The 22,462-nt window shown below is 41.4% G+C and overlaps 2 protein-coding genes across 2 annotated transcripts; one reads left to right on the top strand and one right to left on the bottom strand.

The window, feature by feature from the left end:
• Positions 1-843: 843 nt before the first annotated feature.
• LOC110370315 (DNA replication licensing factor Mcm7) lies at positions 844-16,078 on the bottom strand. Its single transcript, XM_064034816.1, has 16 exons — positions 15,918-16,078; positions 15,736-15,839; positions 15,401-15,541; positions 15,000-15,127; positions 14,807-14,898; positions 14,347-14,573; positions 13,798-13,980; positions 12,459-12,643; positions 11,833-12,001; positions 11,263-11,415; positions 10,650-10,816; positions 8,987-9,153; positions 6,628-6,739; positions 1,789-1,887; positions 1,458-1,578; positions 844-1,063 (listed from the first exon to the last, which is right to left on the bottom strand). Exons 1-16 carry the CDS (start codon positions 15,946-15,948, stop codon positions 983-985), a joined length of 2,160 nt encoding a protein of 719 aa, XP_063890886.1. The 5' UTR covers positions 15,949-16,078; the 3' UTR covers positions 844-982.
• Positions 16,079-16,198: 120 nt separating this feature from the next.
• On the top strand, positions 16,199-22,380 carry Pola1 (DNA polymerase alpha subunit 1). The gene is made up of 11 exons (XM_049841803.2): positions 16,199-16,371; positions 16,463-16,660; positions 16,809-16,993; positions 17,260-17,484; positions 17,601-17,648; positions 17,738-18,319; positions 18,400-18,591; positions 18,975-19,232; positions 19,306-19,435; positions 19,520-21,970; positions 22,056-22,380. Exons 1-11 carry the CDS (start codon positions 16,356-16,358, stop codon positions 22,283-22,285), a joined length of 4,515 nt encoding a protein of 1,504 aa, XP_049697760.2. The 5' UTR covers positions 16,199-16,355; the 3' UTR covers positions 22,286-22,380.
• Positions 22,381-22,462: the final 82 nt, after the last annotated feature.

Below are 22,462 nucleotides of genomic sequence, written 5' to 3'. Positions count from 1 at the left end.
AATCCTGGCTAGCTTTATTGTAATGTTGACTATTGACAATCCGATTTACGCAAAAGGAGCTCACTGTATCCTTAGGTCTAGCATTTTTTAACTTGGATTCCAAGCAGATGGTACGCTCCAACCATCTTCTCTATTAAATAACTACTTAATAAAAAAAATTATAATAAATAAAAATTGATTATATAAGAAATGACCTTCCATAATCGTAATTTTTTACTATTTTTAACACCGTATCTAAAACAAATCATATGCGATTTTAACTGCAACACAACGCCATCAAATATATAGGGCAAAAGACCAAGTGTCGACAAAACAACATAATAAAACACAACTTCCTCGCAAATCTCATGCCATAAAGGCTATACTTACATCTGCGTTAAGATATTACTTTCATAAGACAAACTCGGGAAAAAACAAATTTATTACACCACTTACGCCCGTGTACCTACGTCCTTATAGCGGTAAGGAAACAGGGAAAAGGCGGTGAGGAAAAACTAGTTTTCCATTTATGAAGGCATTTAATTCTTGTAGTTTGCTGGAAAACTGAGGTGGGAATAGAGAAATTGTGAATTATGACATTATGGATTTCTAATAAAATAATGGCAATGATTGTGTTCTGACTAAAGGTACGTCTTGACTGCATTAAATAGGCCGCAGCTGAACTACTGGTTTGTTTATATTTACATGAAACCCTTTTGAATCGAAGCGACAACGCACGGGCCTCAGAAATCGACCGATATTATGCAGTCACTGCAATTGCGATTGGCAGTTGCAGTCGGCAGCTAGCTTTCAAACCGCACTTTTACGTATCTCATTTTACTCATAGGAAATAAAACGTCAGGATATTAGAAAATAATGTTTATTCTTTATTAATTAATTAAAAAACATAATCGCAGTCAATGAAGTCTTACAAACTAATCCAACAGGCACACTGGTTCGCTTACAACTAGCAGAGGTACAAAACATCGGTGGGTTACAGCTATTACATGAACGTGATCTTGGTTCGGACTTGATTCACTTGCCACACGTTGAGATTCTCGTACTCTTCGATACATGCGTCCACCTGAGGAACATCAAAATAGAATGAATACGTAAGAAGTACTATGATTTTTAATGAATTTAGAATTTTAGAAGCTGAGTAAATTCGGCAAATATAAACCGACCATGAATTTTTTTTTTTTAACAAGGAATCCTGAAGCTCTGCGTTTTAAAACATTATTTACTATTTTTATTGAATTTAAATTGGTATATCCGATGATCTGATGTAGCCCGCCATAAGTTGGTGCCCAAGATGTATACCAAATTCAACTCAATAAAAACGGTCTCAATAAATGTGGACTTGCCTAGTTTATTGACAATTGTTAATCTTCATGTCTTTACATTTGGACAATATATGATTTAGTTTTTATTTTTTTATTTACAATTATTTTATACAAAAATATGTGTGTATAATTTACCTGATCAGGCTTGAATCCCTTGTCGACGCAGCGCTCGATGACATCGGCGATCTTCACGGTCTGGCTGGAGCCCGCCAAGTCGCGGACAATCGCGAATATGCGGTCCGTTGAGCTTATACCCCTGGATAAGTGAATGTCTAATTAGTAACGAAACATAAATATTTATAGTTAAATTATGCTTTAAGCTTACAATAAAAATAATATTTTATACATGTAATATATAATACATTTTTTTTTGAATAATATGAATAACTTAATTTTGACAAAAGTAGTCGTCATTACTTAATTGAAAATATTATAACTATGCATTAATGGTAAGTTAGTTAATTACCTCTGTACATTCTCGTCGACAGGCGATAAGGACTGCTTGGACATCTCCACCAGGCGGATGGCTTCAGATACATCCTCTTTTTCCACCACGTCGGATAACCTGCATGGAAAAAGTTAATATAAAGCATTATGGTATTACAACAATACGTAGTATATAGTAGTACTAGCTTCCGCCCGCGGCTTCGCCCGCGTGTTGTGTTAATAAAAACAGCCTGTAGCGAAAATAACAAAACTTCATTCATACTTCGATATGAATAAAAGGTACGTTTTATTTTTAAGGTTAAGTCCCCAATGGGTAAATACCCTATTACTAAGTCTCCACTGTCCGTCCGTCCATACGTAGTGATCAGGATCTAACTAATAGGTAAGATTATAAAAACTTCATAAAACTTATGTTTTGTTTATTTTATGTAATTACATAAGTAGATCTTATTATAATACATTCAAGTCGTGATGGCTTAGTGGGTAAAGACAGGGCCGCGCCGACCCCCGGCAGCGCCTGTGTGCGAAACCTATGAAGCGCCTCTTTTTTAACGAATCATCATAAAAAACGAATTTAATTTTTTAATGAATATTTTTAATTGTTAAATTTGACTGAAATAAATGTTCTCCAGTTTTACAGTACTTAGATAATATTATCATTAATATCTAAGTGGTCAAAACTGTGGAACATTTAGGAATTAGGATACTAAATAGGTAAATCCCGTTCGCTTCTGCTTGGCAATTACTTACTGCGAAAAATAAAACTCGAACAAAAATTTAACATGCTTTATTAATACAAAGAATTTAATACTTAACTTTCGTTAAAATCAATAGAGGAATACCCGTGACCCCACCCCCGCTTGCGTCGCATACGCATCACATCGGGCTGCGTTCAGAAACTCACTCATACATACTCATACAAACTCGGCGCCTCTACGGTAATAACTAGTACTTTTTCCCTGGTTCAAAGAACTGCCGCCGTTTTAACGTTGAGCTCGTAAGGAATGTAAACTAAAACCCTAAACGTAAAATGAAACCATAAAAGTGAATAATAATAAACATTAAATATTGAGAGACTTGTTCAATAAGCGTTATAGATGTTTTTTAGTTTACAAGGCCTATGTTGCGCCTATTGTACCTACTTGTCGATACCCCACTACAAAAAACAATCATATAGGTAACAAAAATAATTTAGGTGGCAGTGGCGGCGCGGCGCCCCTATTGTCTTGGCGCCTGTGTGCGCCGCACACTTCGCACACAGGGGCGGCGCGGCCCTGGGTAAAGATTAAAATAAATAAAATTAAAATTAAGGTCTATGAGTGTCACAATATGGGTTATGATTACCTGAAATAAATGTATTTTTTTTTTTTTTTTTTAAAGAACCAACCTCTCAAGTATGAGAGCGTGTGTTCGATTCCAGGTCAGGCAAGTACCAACGCAACTTTTCAAAATTTGTATGTACTTTCTGAGTACATCTTAGACACCAAAAATCAAAATCAAAACTCATTTATTCAAACTTGGCTGCAAAACAGCACTTTCCCAACGCATAAGTTGGAATTAACGCATAAGTTGGAACCAATGACTGTGTTTCGGATGGCACGTTAAACTGTAGGTCCCGGCTATCATTGTACATCCTTAGCAGTCGTTACGGGTAGTCAGAAGCCAGTAAGTTGAACACCAGTCTAACCAAGGGGTATTGGCCTGCCCGAGTAGCTGGGTTGAGGAGGTCAGATAGGCAGTCGCTCCTTGTAAAGTGCTGGTACTCAGGTGAATCCGGTTAGACTGGAAGCCGACCCCAACATAGTTCACAAATAAGGATTTTGAATTTAGTTAAAAGTTATAGGTAGCTACTGCAATATACTCCTGTAAACTATATTAAACGATTTATTTCGGTCAGCATAAACATGTAGACTTTGCGATTTAGAAACACGTGAGCAAGCCACATAGAGCTAACCATGGGAAAAACATGGCGAGCCCAAATGTAACCTTGCTACCTTTAAGGGTTGTCCCTGCGATTTGTTGATCGTCATTGAAAATGCAACTTTTAACGGAAACTGCAGCCGTTTAAAATTAAATGGCAAGTTTTTGGGTATGATAGGGATACGTGGTATAAGTACATTGTGTCCCTTAGCTTCTCGTAGACTCGTCCGTATCAATGGAGAACAGTTCTTTAAGCAACTCTACAACTACCCGAGCAACACATGCCTGCAGCTTCCTCTTTCCATTTGAGAGCATCGCAAAATCTACATTCCTTATTCATCATTTCTATTGTAATAAGGTTGTGGGTTTCATAATAAAGAGACTCGTCGTAATCAAATGCAGCTTTGTCGAATACCCCCCATGTATTTCTCGAGAATGTGAGACGTCGCTGTTGTTCCCTTTCAGCAACAGCGCGTCTGCGAGATTCAGCTGCTTCAATAGTTTCTGCTGCTCTTTGGGATGCCATGCGAGTAGCCTGCTGTTGGCGCCGAGCTAGGGTCTGTTCGGGTGTTTCAGAACTGCGCTGGGATGCCAGATATTCAGCGTTCTGTTGTCGGCGGACTTGTGACTGAACTGGTGTCTCATTAACTCGTTGAGACGCCAGATACTCAGCATTCTGTCGACACCGATCTCGCGACTGATCTGGCATCTCAGAAGCACGTTGAGATGCCAGATACTCCGCATGTTGTCGATGCCTATCTTGAGACTGTTCTGGTGTTTCAGCTGCCCGTTGAGTTGCCACATACTCAGCGTTTTGTTGTCGCCGAGCTTGAGACTGCTCCGATGTCTCAGCAGCTCTGTGAACTGCCTCACGTACCGCCTGTTCAAGCTTTCGCAGTTCTGCTTGTAACGTCTCGTTAACTCTAACTATTTTCATAAGTCTAGCTTGATTGGTGCTTTGGGAAAGATTTGACTTCCCGGCTTTCCCGGCATACTTCTTATTATATTGCACTTTTAATTAAATTAATAAAAATTACAACAATACATTTTTCATTTCTGGTGCTATCCTATTGTCAAATCTATATTTATGATTTTGTCAAGGAGTACGGTAGACTCGATCGAAACCTTATAGGTATGAATAACAAAACATAAAGAAATATTGATTTTGAATCGACAACATATATCCGCAAAATTCGGATTATGGAGAATTTCGTTAAATTCCAATGGTCCTGACAGACAAAGCGCAGTATGATAGCCATATTTGTCAATAGATATAGATAACAGTAGATAGATCGACCATTATGTGATTTCTGGTGACGCAAAAAACGAAACACACTTTTTTATGTAGAGGTTATAGTATTTAGAGTTACGTATTAGTATTTATAGCGTTTCTTAATTTTTGGAATCAATTCATAGAAAATGTTAAACATTTTTCAAAGTATCGCTTGTTTTGTTACTAAAATTTGTCTTTAACACATTCGGGGGCCAGCTTCATGCCTCTACAGTGGTCAGTTTTTGGACTCTTATCGCATAAAATTATGTGTCACGTATTGCCTATCTATCAAACGGTAGTGGGTTTCTAAATCTATGACAGCATCCATGATAAAAGGATTGACATCTGCGTACTAATAAAAAAAACCGGCCAAGTGCGAGTCAGACTCGCGCACGAAGGGTTCCGTACCATTATTTATAAATCGGACAAAAAAATCACGTTTGTTGTATCGGAGCCCCCCAAAATATTTATTACATTCTAGTTTTCAGTATTTGTTGTTATAGCGGCAATAAAAATACATCATCTGTGAAAATTTTAGCTCTCTAACTATCACGGTTCCTTAGATGCAGCCTGGTGACAGACGGACGGACAGACGGACGGACGGACGGACGGACAGACAGAGGAGCGAAAACAATAGAGTCCCGTTTTAACCTTTGGGTACGGAACCCTAAAAACAAAAAAAATACAGGATTCAGAAAAAGAAACAGCAAAACTCAAAAGAGGCCGTCTATACTAATTGAACAAAATATTAATAAAAATACGGTTTATCCCTATTGACCGGGATAAAAAGTAGCCTATGTGTTAATCCATAACCTATATACATACCAAATTTCAACCAAATCGGTCCAGCCGTTTTTGCGTGATTTAATAACAAACATACATCCATACATTCTCACAAACATTCACGTTTATAATATATGTAGGATGTAGGAATGTAGGAATGTAGGAATATGTAGGATGTAGGATGTAGGAATGTAGGATATGTAGGATGTAGGATGTAGGAATGTAGGATGTAGGATGTAGGATGTAGGATGTAGGATATGTAGGATATAGGAATATGTAGGAATGTAGGATGTAGGATGTAGGATGTAGGATGTAGGATTAGTACAACTTTATAATATCGAAAAAAAAAAAGTCGTGGTGGCCTAGTGGGTAAAGGACCAACCTCTCAAGTATGAGGGCGCGGGTTCGATCCCAGGTCAGGCAAGTACCAATGCAACTTTTCTAAGTTTGTATGTACTTTTTAAGTATATCTTAGACACCATTGGCCGTGTTTCGGATGGCACGTTAAACTGTAGGTTCCGGCTGTCATTGAACATCCTTGGCAGTCGTTACGGGTAGTGAGAAGCCAGTAAGTCTGACACCAGTCTAACCAAGGGGTATCGGGTTGCCCGGGCAACTGGGTTGAGGAGGTCAGATAGGCAGTCGCTTCTTGTAAAGCACTGGTACTCAGCTGAATCCGTTTAGACTGGAAGCCGACCATAACATGATTGAGAAAAGGCTCGGAGGATGATGAGTACAACTTTATCACTTGCTTCACACACAGTTTGATCAGATCACAAAGTCTGTACTAAAAATAATCGCCACATCCTAATTGAGAATCTTCTCCGTTTCAAAATTGGTTAAAAATAAAAAGTGTGTTAAAAATACATTTCAATAACATACCTCAGTCGTGCGAGAGCGGTGGACAGACGTAAGATGGCGAGTAGATTCCTGGCTGACGTGAACGTGACGTCACGAGCGTTGCGGGCCTCACGACGCAGCTCCACGTAGGACGCTGGAAGGATAAGGTTTAAATGTAGCTTTGGTATTGGAGGTGAAAATTCTTTAACAATTAATAATTCATGGTTACGTAGGCGTTTACATCGTTATTTGAGACAGTTAGGCCTGCAACTGTGTTTAGCGCACCCGCGTTGATTCATACAAAACGGGGAATGCGGGGATCAGAGCGGGTGTCCGTCACGGGAAGGTGCGCCCAGCACCCACGCAGCGGCTTGCCACCGAGCAACGGAACCCGGCGCGGGGTGGTATCCGCCAGCGGTAATATCCACGGGTTTGTTCAGTCAGGGCTCCCACAAAACTGCGATGCGATGCGATGTATGTGATACGGGTCTCACATTTGTTTGCTGCGTCGAATGCTGGTGCAGTATGCTAGGAGTACAGTATACTCACACACGATGTAGTCAGTGAGCTGCTGCGGCACGGCGGGGTGCTTGCGGCGGGTGACGCACGAGCCGCATCGGCAGTGCTGGTGCAGTATGCTAGGAGTACAGTATACTCACACACGATGTAGTCAGTGAGCTGCTGCGGCACGGCGGGTGCTTGCGGCGGGTGACGCACGAGCCGCATCGGCAGTGCTGGTGCAGTATGCTAGGAGTACAGTATACTCACACACGATGTAGTCAGTGAGCTGCTGCGGCACGGCGGGTGCTTGCGGCGGGTGACGCACGAGCCGCATCGGCAGTGCTGGTGCAGTATGCTAGGAGTACAGTATACTCACACACGATGTAGTCAGTGAGCTGCTGCGGCACGGCGGGGTGCTTGCGGCGGGTGACGCACGAGCCGCATCGGCAGTGCTGGTGCAGTATGCTAGGAGTACAGTATACTCACACACGATGTAGTCAGTGAGCTGCTGCGGCACGGCGGGGTGCTTGCGGCGGGTGACGCACGAGCCGCATCGGCAGTGCTGGTGCAGTATGCTAGGAGTACAGTATACTCACACACGATGTAGTCAGTGAGCTGCTGCGGCACGGCGGGGTGCTTGCGGCGGGTGACGCACGAGCCGCATCGGCAGTGCTGGTGCAGTATGCTAGGGTACAGTATACTCACACGATGTAGTCAGTGAGCTGCTGCGGCACGGCGGGGTGCTTGCGGCGGGTGACGCACGAGCCGCATCGGCAGTGCTGGTGCAGTATGCTAGGAGTACAGTATACTCACACACGATGTAGTCAGTGAGCTGCTGCGGCACGGCGGGGTGCTTGCGGCGGGTGACGCACGAGCCGCATCGGCAGTGCTGGTGCAGTATGCTAGGAGTACAGTATACACACACGATGTAGTCAGTGAGCTGCTGCGGCACGGCGGGGTGCTTGCGGCGGGTGACGCACGAGCCGCATCGGCAGTGCTGGTGCAGTATGCTAGGAGTACAGTATACTCACACACGATGTAGTCAGTGAGCTGCTGCGGCACGGCGGGTGCTTGCGGCGGGTGACGCACGAGCCGCATCGGCAGTGCTGGTGCAGTATGCTAGGAGTACAGTATACTCACACGATGTAGTCAGTGAGCTGCTGCGGCACGGCGGGGTTTGCGGCGGGTGACGCACGAGCCGCATCGGCAGTGCTGGTGCAGTATGCTAGGAGTACAGTATACTCACACACGATGTAGTCAGTGAGCTGCTGCGGCACGGCGGGGTGCTTGCGGCGGGTGACGCACGAGCCGCATCGGCAGTGCTGGTGCAGTATGCTAGGAGTACAGTATACACACGATGTAGTCAGTGAGCTGCTGCGGCACGGCGGGGTGCTTGCGGCGGGTGACGCACGAGCCGCATCGGCAGTGCTGGTGCAGTATGCTAGGAGTACAGTATACTCACACACGATGTAGTCAGTGAGCTGCTGCGGCACGGCGGGGTGCTTGCGGCGGGTGACGCACGAGCCGCATCGGCAGTGCTGGTGCAGTATGCTAGGAGTACAGTATACTCACACACGATGTAGTCAGTGAGCTGCTGCGGCACGGCGGGTGCTTGCGGCGGGTGACGCACGAGCCGCATCGGCAGTGCTGGTGCAGTATGCTAGGAGTACAGTATACTCACACACGATGTAGTCAGTGAGCTGCTGCGGCACGGCGGGTGCTTGCGGCGGGTGACGCACGAGCCGCATCGGCAGTGCTGGTGCAGTATGCTAGGAGTACAGTATACTCACACACGATGTAGTCAGTGAGCTGCTGCGGCACGGCGGGGTGCTTGCGGCGGGTGACGCACGAGCCGCATCGGCAGTGCTGGTGCAGTATGCTAGGAGTACAGTATACTCACACACGATGTAGTCAGTGAGCTGCTGCGGCACGGCGGGGTGCTTGCGGCGCGTGAGGGTGACGTAGCGCCGCACGAGGCGCATGGGCAGCGCCCGCACGGCGCTCGGCGGCTGCGTCGAGTGCTGGTGCACGTACGCGATGTGCTTCGCCAGCTCCAAGTCCTTTTCGCTGCGAAATAATACATAAAAAGTCATGGTAAAACATTTACACAACTATGATGACAAAACTCGGAATAAAAACTGGGGCAAACCGGTACAGCCTCCTAAAAAACAAAGCTCTGGCGACCGACTGGTGACGGTAAAACCGCCACACAACACCAAGAGGGATATTAGATGCCTTGCTCAGAAATGGGGAACAACATCTCCGAAGCTAAAAATATCCCACACTGCGCTCGACAATACGTGAGTATTGGCAAATCAGAGAGATAAGCATATTTGATGTGATTTATTTGATCAGCTAACACAGAACCAACTTTACACAAAACTTGTAAGCACAATGTGACAACCTCGTTTATAGCGCAATGCTTATCATGCCATATTGCCGAACTTAATGTTCCGGGTCCGATTCCTGGTACGGTCAACATTTGTGTGATGACCAAGTGTTATATGTATTTATAAAAGGCTTGTGTTTAAACACCACCCAAAAAAGTACCTATTTTACTACCAAAAAAATTCTAAACGGTTACCAAAATGGATAAATGGTCACCAAATAACGTTTCCAAAAATATTATTAGATAAAACCATTTTTTCGTATTATTGACTACTAAAAAAATATATGGACGCCTTTAAAATACACTTTAGACCAAATATTATATATTGTCACTACTTAGATGTTACCAAATATGTAATACCATGAGTCCTAATTTGGTCATTTTTGTTAGACTAATAAAGCTAACGATCGCTAGAATATTTCCCAAATACCAATTAATATACTAGGGTTCCCAAACGTACGTCGCTTATTTGTGTGTAACTCAGTGCGTTTAAAATGTAAGCACGCAACATGCAGCAAGCATGGCTTCTGTCACGGCTCCGGCGCTGCGGGGCTCCGGCGGTCCCATGCGAGCTTATCGTCGCAGATGGTTTTCACGCTCACCACCGCAGCTTCGGCTTCAGCCGCGGCGGCGAGCCTTAAAACTACCTGCGCCTCAGCTCGCAGGCCGCCTCGCCCCTCCGCGCCTACGCGGTTTTGAATTGCACTCTAGGGGTAGGGCAGACAAGACTACGTGGAGTCGGTTTTGCAGCGATTCGTTTTCGTCAGTAACTTTGATTTTTGGTAGTAATATTAATCTTTTAGTTGGATAGAATTTGGTGACCATTAATCCATTTTGGGAACCAAAAATAATATTTGTGCGAGATTTGCGATTTTTCTGATGTTATTTTATTTTTTTTGGATCATAACATTGTATACTTTAGTGCCCTTTTAAAAAAGTCAATTTATTTTTTTTGGAGTTGTTTATTTTATTTGGTGCCTCAGCTTAGAGTCTTAAAAAATATTTTTGGTGACCGCCTAAATTATACCCTTTATAAAAAATGTATATATGTAGCTATGTAATTGTGTTAGCACCCACCCACACCCATAATAACTACCATGGGGCTAACCTACAGTGTACAAAAAAGGTGTCCTGATATATTACAATTTTGTTTGTACAGTAAATCTCCACTCACCGATTAGGTTTATCCTGTATAAGCCACAGCAGGTCAAATCTGGACAGTAATGCAGCAGGTAGCTGTATGTTCTGCTCGATGGTCCGCTTGGGGTTGTAGCGGCCGTACGCGGGGTTGGCGGCCGCCAGGATCGACACGCGGGCGTTCAGGCATGTCATAATACCAGCCTACAGACACAAAATAGGTTAGTATAGTTAAATAGAGGATGGCTCTAGTTGTTTCTTACTGAGACGGAACTTAGATTTTTGTCTATCAAGAAAAATATTTAAGAATATTTTTTTGAGAACGAAATTGTACTCAGCTAATTTTGAATTTTTGAGAGATTCAAATTTGCCTACACTAATGAATAATGACAAATAGCTGGATAGGTAATATCTCCTCAATTACACATACAATCAATCAATTATATTTATTATGTTATCAACTTTTTCTATAAGATGAAGTCATTAAACAGCCTTGTTGGTTGTTGAAGAGGTCCTCACATAAAGTACCTATAGACTACAGAGCACAGAAATCTGATTGACTTCATAGTTTCAAGACCCTTATCTGAAATTCATCTCCATTTGCCAATCTATCTTTAAATCTATCTATCTATATATAAGATGGTGTTTACCTTAGCAATGCTGATGGTCTGCTGCTCCATGACCTCGTGTATGGCGGTGCGGTCGTTCTCGGCCATCTTGTCGAACTCGTCGATGCAGCACACGCCCTGGTCGGCCAGCACTAGGGCGCCGCCTTCTAACATCATCTCGCCGGTGAACGGGTCCTGTGTTTATGTAACAATAATAAATAATATTTTATTAAGTATATAGGATATGAATGTAAAAGATATATTATTATGAGTATAGATCCATAATCTATACTGAAGACTTTCTTTACAGTTAAGTAGTTATTTGATGCGGTTAGTGGAAAGCCCAAGAGCGTGAAACCAGGAAGTCGTTCACAAAATAATGACTCTTCCACAAAATTACAAGAGACTGCTTATTATAAAAAAAAGCTTTCACAGGAAAATTAAGTGGAGAAACCAACATAGGAGACTTTAAGAATATGTATCAACCTAATCAGGTATCTGTCGATAATCTTACCTTCCTTACATTAAAGATAGGTGATCAATATCATATCATCCTCTGTACTCTGTATACAAGTCAGTAACTAAAATATTAGTCCAAAATATGTAGTGTACCTTCATAACAGCAGCCGTTAATCCAACCCCGGATGATCCTCGTCCGGTGGTGTACTGCGAGCGCGGCGCGAGGCGGTCGATGTAGTTGAGCAGCTGCGACTTGGCCACGCCCGGGTCGCCCATCAGGCAGATGTTGATGTTGCCGCGGATCTTCATGCCGTTCGGACGCCTGACACAATTATAAATTAACATTAATTCGCGTACCCGGATAAAGGAGACCTAAAGCGCTCGTTGATAAATAAGTTATCTAGAGCCGCGTATCGACTGCGAGCGGCAAACCATCGAAACTTGGCGCAACATTGGTTCGAAAAACGCAGGTTTGCCGTGGTTTTGAAATTTTTTCGAATTGGTCAAGTTGTTACTGATATACTACTATGCTGATGACTATAGGAGGCTTAGAATCAGAATGCCTTAGCACATCAACCTACAGCTTATTAGATTGTGCAGTTGTGAGGGAATACTTACTCTCACACCCAATATACCACAAAAAGCAAAACGGTTTACAAATATAGCAACTTTGACCACCTGATATCTTCATGTTACCCATTCCACATGTTATAAATGTCGTCCCTACAACTCTTGTTAAAAAACCATTGTGAAACACTAAAAGCCCACAAAGATCTTACTTATCAACGCCTCCAACAAGCAGCAGCAACAACGCCTTCTTGACGTCTTCGTGTCCATATATCTCGGGCGCCAGGCTGCGAGCCATGCGCGAGTACAGATCCTCGTCCGCCAGCTCCGCTAGCTCCTCCTCCGTCAGCGCTTCCGCCAGCTCGCTCTCGTCCGCTTGGTTGAGACAGCTTACTGACTACAATGTGACAAATAAAATACATTTAAGTTTGAACCTGTCGCCTCTGACTGCTTCAAACGGTCCGTGTATTGCCGGCCTAAATGTCATTTAGATCTCTGAATAATTAATGTGGTGCTACGAGCAACAGGCAGACAGACGCCTTGGTATGAGAAGGCTTATAAAGTTGTTTGGAAGAGATTGATTGTCACCTATTTAAATTACGTAGTGTTAAGATCAAAAATTTTAAAAATGTTGTACAGACCTATAGTATGGCCATAACCGCTGTGCACTCCCTGAGGTACGCGCGGAGAGGCGGAGGGTGACGCGGTCTGTCAGTCAGCCGTCAACGCTCGTGGCGGCAGGTAGTGTCATTTGTATCGGACCGTCAATGTCAGATGCACATGAGATAAAAATTCAAAGATGGGTCGTGCGTTATCTCGAGATGTAAAAACCGTGATTTTTAAAGTGGCTGAATATTTCACGAAAAGAAAAGTAGACAGAGAAAGCTTTCCGATCATGAAATATCATGTCCAGAAAAATGAAAATGATTACTGGAATCGCGATTTTAGGTTCGATAATATTATCGATTCATTCATAACAAATTTGCAAGACTCTGATTCAAGTTCCAATGGCGACACGGACGATGAAGATGATGACGAAATGGAAGATGAAGTTGAAACAGAATCTATGTTGGAATAACTTAACTTCTTATACTATCTACATATATCTATTTGTTTGTAACTATAGTAAATTTTCAATAAAAAAAATCCTGATTTGAATTTTAACTTTAGTTCTCATTCATCAACTGTCTAGGTATTTTAATACAATATCGAGCATAATATAGATTCCGACCACCGTTCCGCCACAAGTCCTGCCTTAGAAATGAAAACTGATATCGTTAGATTTGTCTGACGTGTATTGATCTCATGTGAACTTATGCTCTTTTTTCCTCGCCTCCCACCTCGCCTTGCATACCTCAGGGAGTGCACAGCGGTTATGGCCATACTATAATAATAAAGTAAATATCTATCAGTTATGTATGTTTATTGTTAGGGGCAATTATATAAAAAAGAGAATCATGTTAAATGTCATCAACTTTTGTTGCTGAATATAATTGGACAGTGCATTTTTTCCCTGAAACTTCCTTTATATAAAATGTGTTGCCAACTCACATGAGCCTCCAGGTACGTGTCACTCAGCAGGCCCTGCACGATCTGCCGGAAGCCAGCGCTCAGCAGCGGCAGGAACACCCCGGTGACGGCCACGTGGTCGCCGGGCTGAGCCCGCCGGGTGGTCTCGCCGCGGCAGTACACTGAGAGCTGGCGTGGGATGTGCCCTACTGGCACTTGGTCTGACTAGATGGGGGTAGAAAGAAGTGGTTACTTTATTTATACTGTTTTGGCGTATAGATGTTTGGGATATTTTTTATTTATTTATATCTCTCAACATATTTCCAAACTTCCAAAGTCTCAGACTAATTTTATGATCATTGTAACAGGATATCAAAATTGACAAAGTTTAGAAGTAGGAGTACAAATATTGTCATGTATGGTTAGGGTCTAGGCTTCAACATATTTCAAAAGCAAGCTTTGTTTATTCTAGACTTTAGAATCTACAGTATTGGCTTATTATTTCCACCTAAAAGTACCTAAAAGTAAGTATTTGTTCCTATGATAAATTCTAGGATCAAACATTAAGATAGGTAACAAAAAAATACTCACATGCTCCTGAATCTTCAACTCCTGGAACTTCTGGAAGCGACTGCCTCTGGTCTGCAGATGCAATTGTCCAGCAGTCTTGTTGAGCCTGCACTCATCAGCCGTGCATGAAGGCGGCGGTGTGAACTGCAGTGAGCGGATGGGCTGGTATGTTTCAGCACCACAGGCACTGCATGAGTAGGTTGCTACTACTAGGAGGGGTTTTACATCTGTGCAGCGGGTTACTATGCCTGTGGAAAAGATAATACAGTTAGCCAAGATATATAAGACTCATGCCACAGAATAATGGTAATCAGTAGAACTCAGATTTTTTTAAAATTCTGTAATGAAAATATGATGGCATAATGAAGATGAGATGCACTTGAAAAATTATATAAAATCAAAATAGTCTTTTATTGTTGCCTGCGATTTTTTCAAATCAGTTAAATTAAAAAAAGAACTTATAAATAAAATAACTCCTTACCTCTAATGGTGACCAACTTGCCAATATGCTCAGCTTTTACTTCTCTGATGGGCAGGGACTTTGATGAAGATAAGTCTTTGAAGTACACCTCACTGTAGAACAAAGAAAGAAAACAATGAAAAGGAAAATTAACAATTTAATGTAAAAGTATGATCATTTGCATAAATGACTGAAATTGTGTGGAGATGCTCACAATCTCCTGATGAGTTCTGGTGGGTATCTGTTGCGAGGGTCCCTCATCTCTCCGGGGATCCTGTGGTTCCTCGCCTCCAGCATGATCCTGTGCTCTATGTATACATCCAAGGCATCTTTAGCAGCCACCTAAAAAATATATTTCATCAAGTTATCTTAATTAACACTAACTTTTGAGTTTATCAAAATAATTTTGTTATAAAAGAGTACCACTGTACACACATAGACTAAAAAGTATCATAATTGAATTAAATAAAATTAGTCTACCCCCAATACAATATACAATTAAGTTGGTTCAGCTTCAGTTAGGTACACAGACTATTCTCATACAGAAAAGTTTTTTCTTCAATTTCAATTTTAGTTGGGATATTTTGAATCAGTTTATCAAGTAACTTTGCCTACCTCTCTATGTTTGTAGTCAGGCAGCATCTCATACACGACATCTGACACCATGTTGGTGTAGCGCCGCGTGTTCTGTCTCACAGCTTCCGCCAGCTCTTCATGGCTCTCGTGCAAGTCATCCAACTCCACCACAAAAGCATTCTGTAACATTTGTTAGTGAATAGAACTTCAGTAAACAGGGACATTTTGGATATTGGACAAGCTATTTATGTTTTAAACGCAATGGTATGTACTAAGTAGTCTTCATACGCAATTAAAACATGAGGTAGCACAAACAGAAGTAGAATAAGTGAAGTGCTGAGAAACACAAAGTAATAACATGAAGGTTCTCTCACCTGTTCTCTGTGCGCAACCTTTGTGAGTTGCTCTGAATACTTAAAGTTCTTGTTTCCTTCATCGTCAGTCTGGCAAAAGTCTATGAAGAAGTTCTTGAAAGATTCTGAAAACCGGTGTATTTTTTATTTACGTTGTAGGTTATGAGCAACGAAAATGTACATAAAGTGAATGATTTTCTTACCTTTATCAGCAGCATAATCGCGCATAGCCATTTTTACAAGTTAAAGTAAATTAAACACTAACTAGCACGAAATTCAGAGAAATATTTACCGAAACAAACAATCACGACCACCACTTTGTTTGACAGTTCGATAATATTGGCGCGAAATGAAATCGGTTGAAAACGCTTGTGCATCCATAGACAACTACAGTCTACAAGGACCAAAATATTTACGAATCGCCTAAATACCAGTCTGTTATTCGTTCAATTTCGTTCTCAGTTGTAAAAGCTAAGAGTTGTCATCCCTATTTACCTGTCCCAAAATCCGTGTTGTTCTCATAACTATTTCCCGCCAAAAGTAAATGTCAATCAAAAGTGATGGCGAGTTTCGCTGACTTTTGTTGAAATTGTGAAAAGTGTCTTATTTCTTAAATGTGCTAGTGAAATTAAACAGAAACCATGGCAGATTCATTAGGTAAGAACCGTGCAAGTTCTATCTTAAATTATTTAACGAGGAAGATCTAAAAATTGTGTTGTACAACAAAAAATGTAACCTTTGTTTTCAGCTGGTCAGAGGGCCAAGAGGCAGAAAGTCGACAGGCACGGCCGTTTGTCCGCTTTTGAGAGACTGAAGCAACTGAAAGACAAGGGCGTGAAGAACAAGTACGATGTTGATGAGATGGAAAATGTGTACGACACAGTGGACGAGAGGGAGTATAGCGAGCGTGTGATGCAGCGCCAAGAAGATGACTGGATAGAGGATGGTATGACCAGCACATTCATTTCCAGTCGTTCAATGTATTTATCAAACTACTACCATGCATGTTTATCTACTAACTACTTCAAAATAACATAAACTGGCATAGAATGCTATGAAAACAAACTCACAATACTATTTACTTAATATTCTAGATGGTACTGGCTATGTAGAAGATGGCAGAGAGATATTTGATGACGATGAAATAGAAGACACTTATGTGGCATCTAACAACAAGGAGTCTGGGCGAGGACAGAAGCGGAAAGCCAGAGTTGCACCTCCTTCATCTAAAGGAAATATCAGAAACCTCTTGGGATCTATGCCTACGAAGAAAAAAGAGGTATAATCACTAAATTGATATTTATGTATGATACTTTCTGTGAGCCTTAGATATTTCTATATGTTTTGAACATCAGCATTAATAAAAATATTGTAACTTAATAAGTAACAAGTTTCACTCATAGTTTTTTGTAATGTATTGGTCTTGTCTCTTGGGGATTCTGACTGAACAATAAGACTAAAATACATATCTCATATTCAATTATAATATTCTTATAGACATGCTCCACTTTGTTTACTATTTAGTATGATTTTGTCTATTTTCAGGATGTAAAAATATCCGAAGACAACATCCTATCAGACATAATGTCTGACTTGGATGGCAATGCGTCCACAGTGGTGAAGCCCAAGCCTGTCGCTACCAAAGCCAACATCGTGGAGTCCAGCAAGAGAGATGCACAGAACTACTTCAAGAACCTATCTTCAGCTGTCAAGAAACCAACTACATCCACTACCCTGATTAAGGAACCACAAGTTGTGAAAAAGGAAAATGTTAGTATATTCACATAATTACTTGTCTAAAACTTACATTTATATTCTGTTCTGCTCCTTACATTAAATGAATGGAGTTAGTTAATATTAGTTCTCAATCTACTTATCCTTTTCAGAAAGAGAATCTAATATCTCCTGATAAACCAGTTGAAAAGAAAGTGGCTGTAAGTTGGAACATCCTTGATTTATCTTGCTATAATATCTTTTGTGCATTATGAAATAAACATTCTAAATTGTTAAAACACCATTACAGGTTCAAAATGGTGAGACATCTAAACCAATAGAAAAAACAGTAACAAAGAAACCAGAGTGGAAGATAGACAGAGAAATAAAACAAGAACTAGAGGACTCAGCCACACAAAACATTGAAGAATTTGAGACACAGGAACTGGACTTTGATGATGACTTCAGCAATGATGCTGCACCCAAACCTGAGGAAGTTAAGAAGGAAATCCTCCCAAGCACAGCCGAGACCATCACAGATGTTGCTGAAGAGTTTTTGAATGAGGATTTTGAAATATTCCCAACTAAGAAGGAATCACCTAAACAATTGAAGCCCTTAACAAGCACATGGTCTGATCAGATGGGAGAGAATCAGGTGGCTGCTACTGTGCAAGTAGATGGACAGTTGCCACTACAGACCAATGAGAATGGGGAGAAAGTACTGAAGTTCTACTGGCTTGATGCTTGGGAAGACAGGTTTGTGAAGCCAGGGGTAGTGTTTCTGTTTGGAAAAGTGTATGCCAACCCGTCTAATAAGAAGGCTGGCTGTGTGTCCTGTTGTTTGGTTGTGAAGAATGTTAATAGACAAATGTTTTTACTGCCTAGAGAATATGTAAGTACCGCAGAATGAATTATCTTTGGATTATTAGGTTTTAAAAACAGTTTTTCTACAAATATGGTTTTCTGTTATAGAAACTGGACCCAGTAACACTGGAGCCAACAGATGAGGAAGTGACGATGATGGACATGTACTCAGAGTTCAACAGCAAAGTCGCCAGTGAGCTAGGACTCAAGGAGTTCAAGTCTCGGAAGGTCACTAAGAACTACTGCTTCAACCTGCCAGACATACCTGCTCAGTCTGATTATCTGGAAGTTAGATATTCTGTAAGTAAAATACTTTTTGTCTCAATCCATCCACAGGATGTCTGTAAGAGATCGCTTTTAGCGATAAGTCCTGATATGGGAGAAATGTGTCACCAACTTCAAATTTTTTTGTATTGTTCTTGTTGATTTTTAATTGGTGTGCATAATAAAGAATATATCTATCTATCTAAGTTTTAATAGCGACGCGCCCTGGCATCGCATGGGTATACATTGTGTTTTAAAACATTCCTCTCAAGTCCTGCCTATTGGTTAAAACTGCCTTTAATTAGTTCAGTAGCTTTTATCCTTATACATAGACGCGGCGGCCTTAAAAGAACTTTGTTTTATAAACAGTAATTTTAGAATTTCCAGTTTTTAAAGCTTCTATTTACTTTATTACCCAGGCTACATTTCCGCCGCCACCCAAAGACAAGAAGTACCTAACCTTCTCCCACATCTTTGGAGCCACCACATCTTCACTGGAGACATTCCTCTTGGAGCGTAAGATCAAGGGTCCGTGCTGGTTGGAGGTCAAGCAGCCGGAGCAGGTGCAAGCCAAGGTTTCCTGGTGCAAGCTCGAAGCCAACTGCGATAAGATGGAGAATATCACTGTTATTAGGAACGATTCTGACTTGGAACCGCCCCCTATTGTTGTGGCTACTGTAAGATATCTTTACTTATCAACTTATCCTAAATATTAAATGTTGGTCCTTTATGTTTTTATGAATGTTGCAGATAAATATGAGAACTACAATGGATCCAAAAACAAGGAAAACAAAGATATTGATGTTGAGTTGTCTGTCACACACTAACTTCCATATACACAAGCCTCCACCAAATCCACCTTTTCAACAACATTTCTGTGGTAAGTGCTTCTACACTATAAATAAAGGCAATTTCGTAATCTTCTGTCTGTTGTGGTTTCCTAATAAAAGTCATTTTTTTACAGTAATGACAAAGTGCAATGAAATATGGCCGCTCGACCTCAAACAGTCTCTACCTCAGTATAAAGCGACAAAACTAACCAAATGTGACACTGAGCGAGAATTGCTCAATTATTTCATGGTACAGTTCTGGAAGATGGACCCAGACCTTGTGGTAGGCCACGACTTGATGGGGTTCCAGCAAGATCTACTCATAGGCAACATTCTGGACCTCCACATACCAAACTGGTCGCGATTGGGACGACTCAAGAGGTCTGTCGCTCCTCAAAAGAAATACGCAGCGAAGGACGCGTTCGTAGGTCGCCTGGTGTGCGACATCAAAATATCTGCCATGGAGCTAATACGAGCTCGTAGCTTCGATCTCGACACTCTGTGTGTAAATGTACTCAAAATGAAAGAAGGCGAGCGAGTTGAAGTGGCACTAGAAGATTTGCCGCGATATTATGAGAACAGTAATGATCTGTTCCAACTGGTGTCGCTAAGCATGCAAGACGCTTCCTATATACTGAAAATGTTGTGTGAACTGAATGTTATACCACTAGCGTTACAAATCACACAAATTGCCGGAAATATCATGTCGAGGACTTTACTCGGTGGAAGGTCTGAAAGGAACGAATTTCTTCTGCTGCACGCTTTCACAGAGAAGAACTATATTGTACCTGATAAAGTTTACGGAAAGAAAATAGTGGCAGATGAAGAAAACGACGATCAAGAGGAAGGCACTACTACTACGAATGTATCGAAAAAGCAAGGAAAGAAAAAAGCCGCCTACTCTGGTGGTCTCGTCTTAGATCCTAAGAAAGGATTCTATGATAAACTTATTTTGCTAATGGACTTCAACTCCTTGTATCCGAGTATTATACAGGAGTACAACATCTGCTTCACCACTATTAAAAGAAAAACTGCCTCATCATCTGACGACGACGTTGCTAACCTCATATTGCCAAAGTCCAACACAGATCTCGGTGTTTTACCGACACAGATTCGCAAACTAGTGGAGAGTCGACGAGACGTCAAAAAGTTGATGAAGACTCCCGATTTATCACAAGACCAGTACATGCAATACAATATAAGACAAATGGCTTTGAAATTAACAGCCAACTCTATGTACGGTTGTCTCGGTTTCACGCATTCTAGATTTTATGCGAAACCTCTGGCTGCGCTTGTTACCATGAAAGGCAGAGAAATTCTGATGGACACCAAAGAAATTGTGCAAAAATCGAATTACGATGTAGTTTACGGAGATACAGACAGTTTAATGATTAATACTAATTGCTTAGATTATGATAATGTTTTTAAAATAGGTGTAGATCTAAAAAAAGAGATTAACAAAAAGTACAGACAAATTGAGCTGGACATCGATGGTGTATTCAGATATCTGTTGCTTCTGAAGAAGAAGAAATACGCCGCAGTACTAATCAGCAGGAATAAGAGTGGTGAGTTTGTATTCACTCACGAGCACAAGGGATTAGATATTGTCCGTCGTGATTGGTCACAACTGGCTGCAGAAGCCGGTAAGTTTATATTGAGTCAGATTTTATCTGAACAATCTGCAGACGAGAGGCTTGAGAGCATTCAAGCCCATCTCAACAAGCTGAAAGATGATTTAGTAGAAGGCAAAATGCCGCTATCGATGTTAACGATCACGAAACAACTAACAAAACACCCAAACGAGTACCCCGACAAGCAAATACAACCACACGTGCAAGTAGCTCTGAGACTGAACAGTAAAAATAGCAGAAGGTTTAAAAAAGGAGATGTTGTGCCTTATATCATCTGTGAAGACGGAACCGCTAAAGCCGCGACGCAGAGAGCGTACCATATCGAGGAGTTAAAAAACTCAGAACATCTGAAAGTTGATTTCAAGTATTACTTAGCACATCAGTTACATCCCGTTATATCTAGAATATGTGACCCCATCGAAGGAATGGACCCGGCTCGAGTGGCGGATTGCCTCGGCCTCGATCCCTCTGGGTATCGACAAATCAGGAGAGCAGAAAACTCCAACACTGAAACCTATGAAGTAGAGAATGAACAAGAAAAATACAGACAGTGTAAAGATTTTGTGTTTGTGTGTGTGAACGAACATTGCAAAACTGAGAATAAAATAAGAGAAACAGTTGTAAAATTGGACAAAGAAAGTGTAACATTTTTGGATAAATGTCAAAACGATAAGTGTAATCTGAGACCTGTTGACTATTTGGCGAGTATTCAGAACCAGTTGAGTCTCCAAGTGCGTCAGTACCACGCGCAGTACTACGCGGGCTGGCTGTCGTGCGAGGACCCCGCCTGCGGGCACCGCACGGCGCGGCTGCCGCAGACGTTCGCCGGCGGCTACCCGCTGTGCAGACTATGCGAGAAAGGCGTCATGTTCAGAGAATATACTGAAAAAGATTTATACTTGCAAATCAACTTCTTCTTATTCTTGTTCGATCTTAGCAAGAATACGAATTCAAGTAAGTATCAATTACGTAATACGTTTAACAGTTAGCAGATACAGCCTTTCGTGAATCATAATTCATAAATCCTTTTTTTTTACAGAGACACGGTTATCCCCTCAAGTAACGAATGCGTTTCAACAATTAAAAGAAATGGTCGTAGAAGACTGGCTGGCACAGTCTGCGTACTCCATCATCAACCTTTCTAAACTATTCAGATTCTTTACTTTAGACGCCAAAACCGGTAACAGGGTGAAGTCTGAACCAGTAGAAATCGATATTTTACCTGAGACTGAGCAAATTGATGCGCTATTGGAAATGGGCGTCTATTAACTTGCATTAAATAAATATGTATTAAGTTTTATAACAAGGATCATGTTAAGTTTTATAACTAAACTGTATATAATAAAATATTCTTGTATTCGAAATTCTGTCTATTTTTTTGCATGCTTTCATTATAACACCGAAAAAAAACCAGAATGTTATTTTACTGAGTTAACGACATTGAGC

This window comes from Helicoverpa armigera, chromosome 5 (genome assembly GCF_030705265.1).
Source record: "Helicoverpa armigera isolate CAAS_96S chromosome 5, ASM3070526v1, whole genome shotgun sequence".
Classification (NCBI taxonomy): Eukaryota; Metazoa; Arthropoda; class Insecta; order Lepidoptera; family Noctuidae; genus Helicoverpa; species Helicoverpa armigera.
The sequence above is the reverse complement of the archived record's forward strand: the minus strand, read 5'-3'. Positions and strand labels throughout refer to the sequence as shown.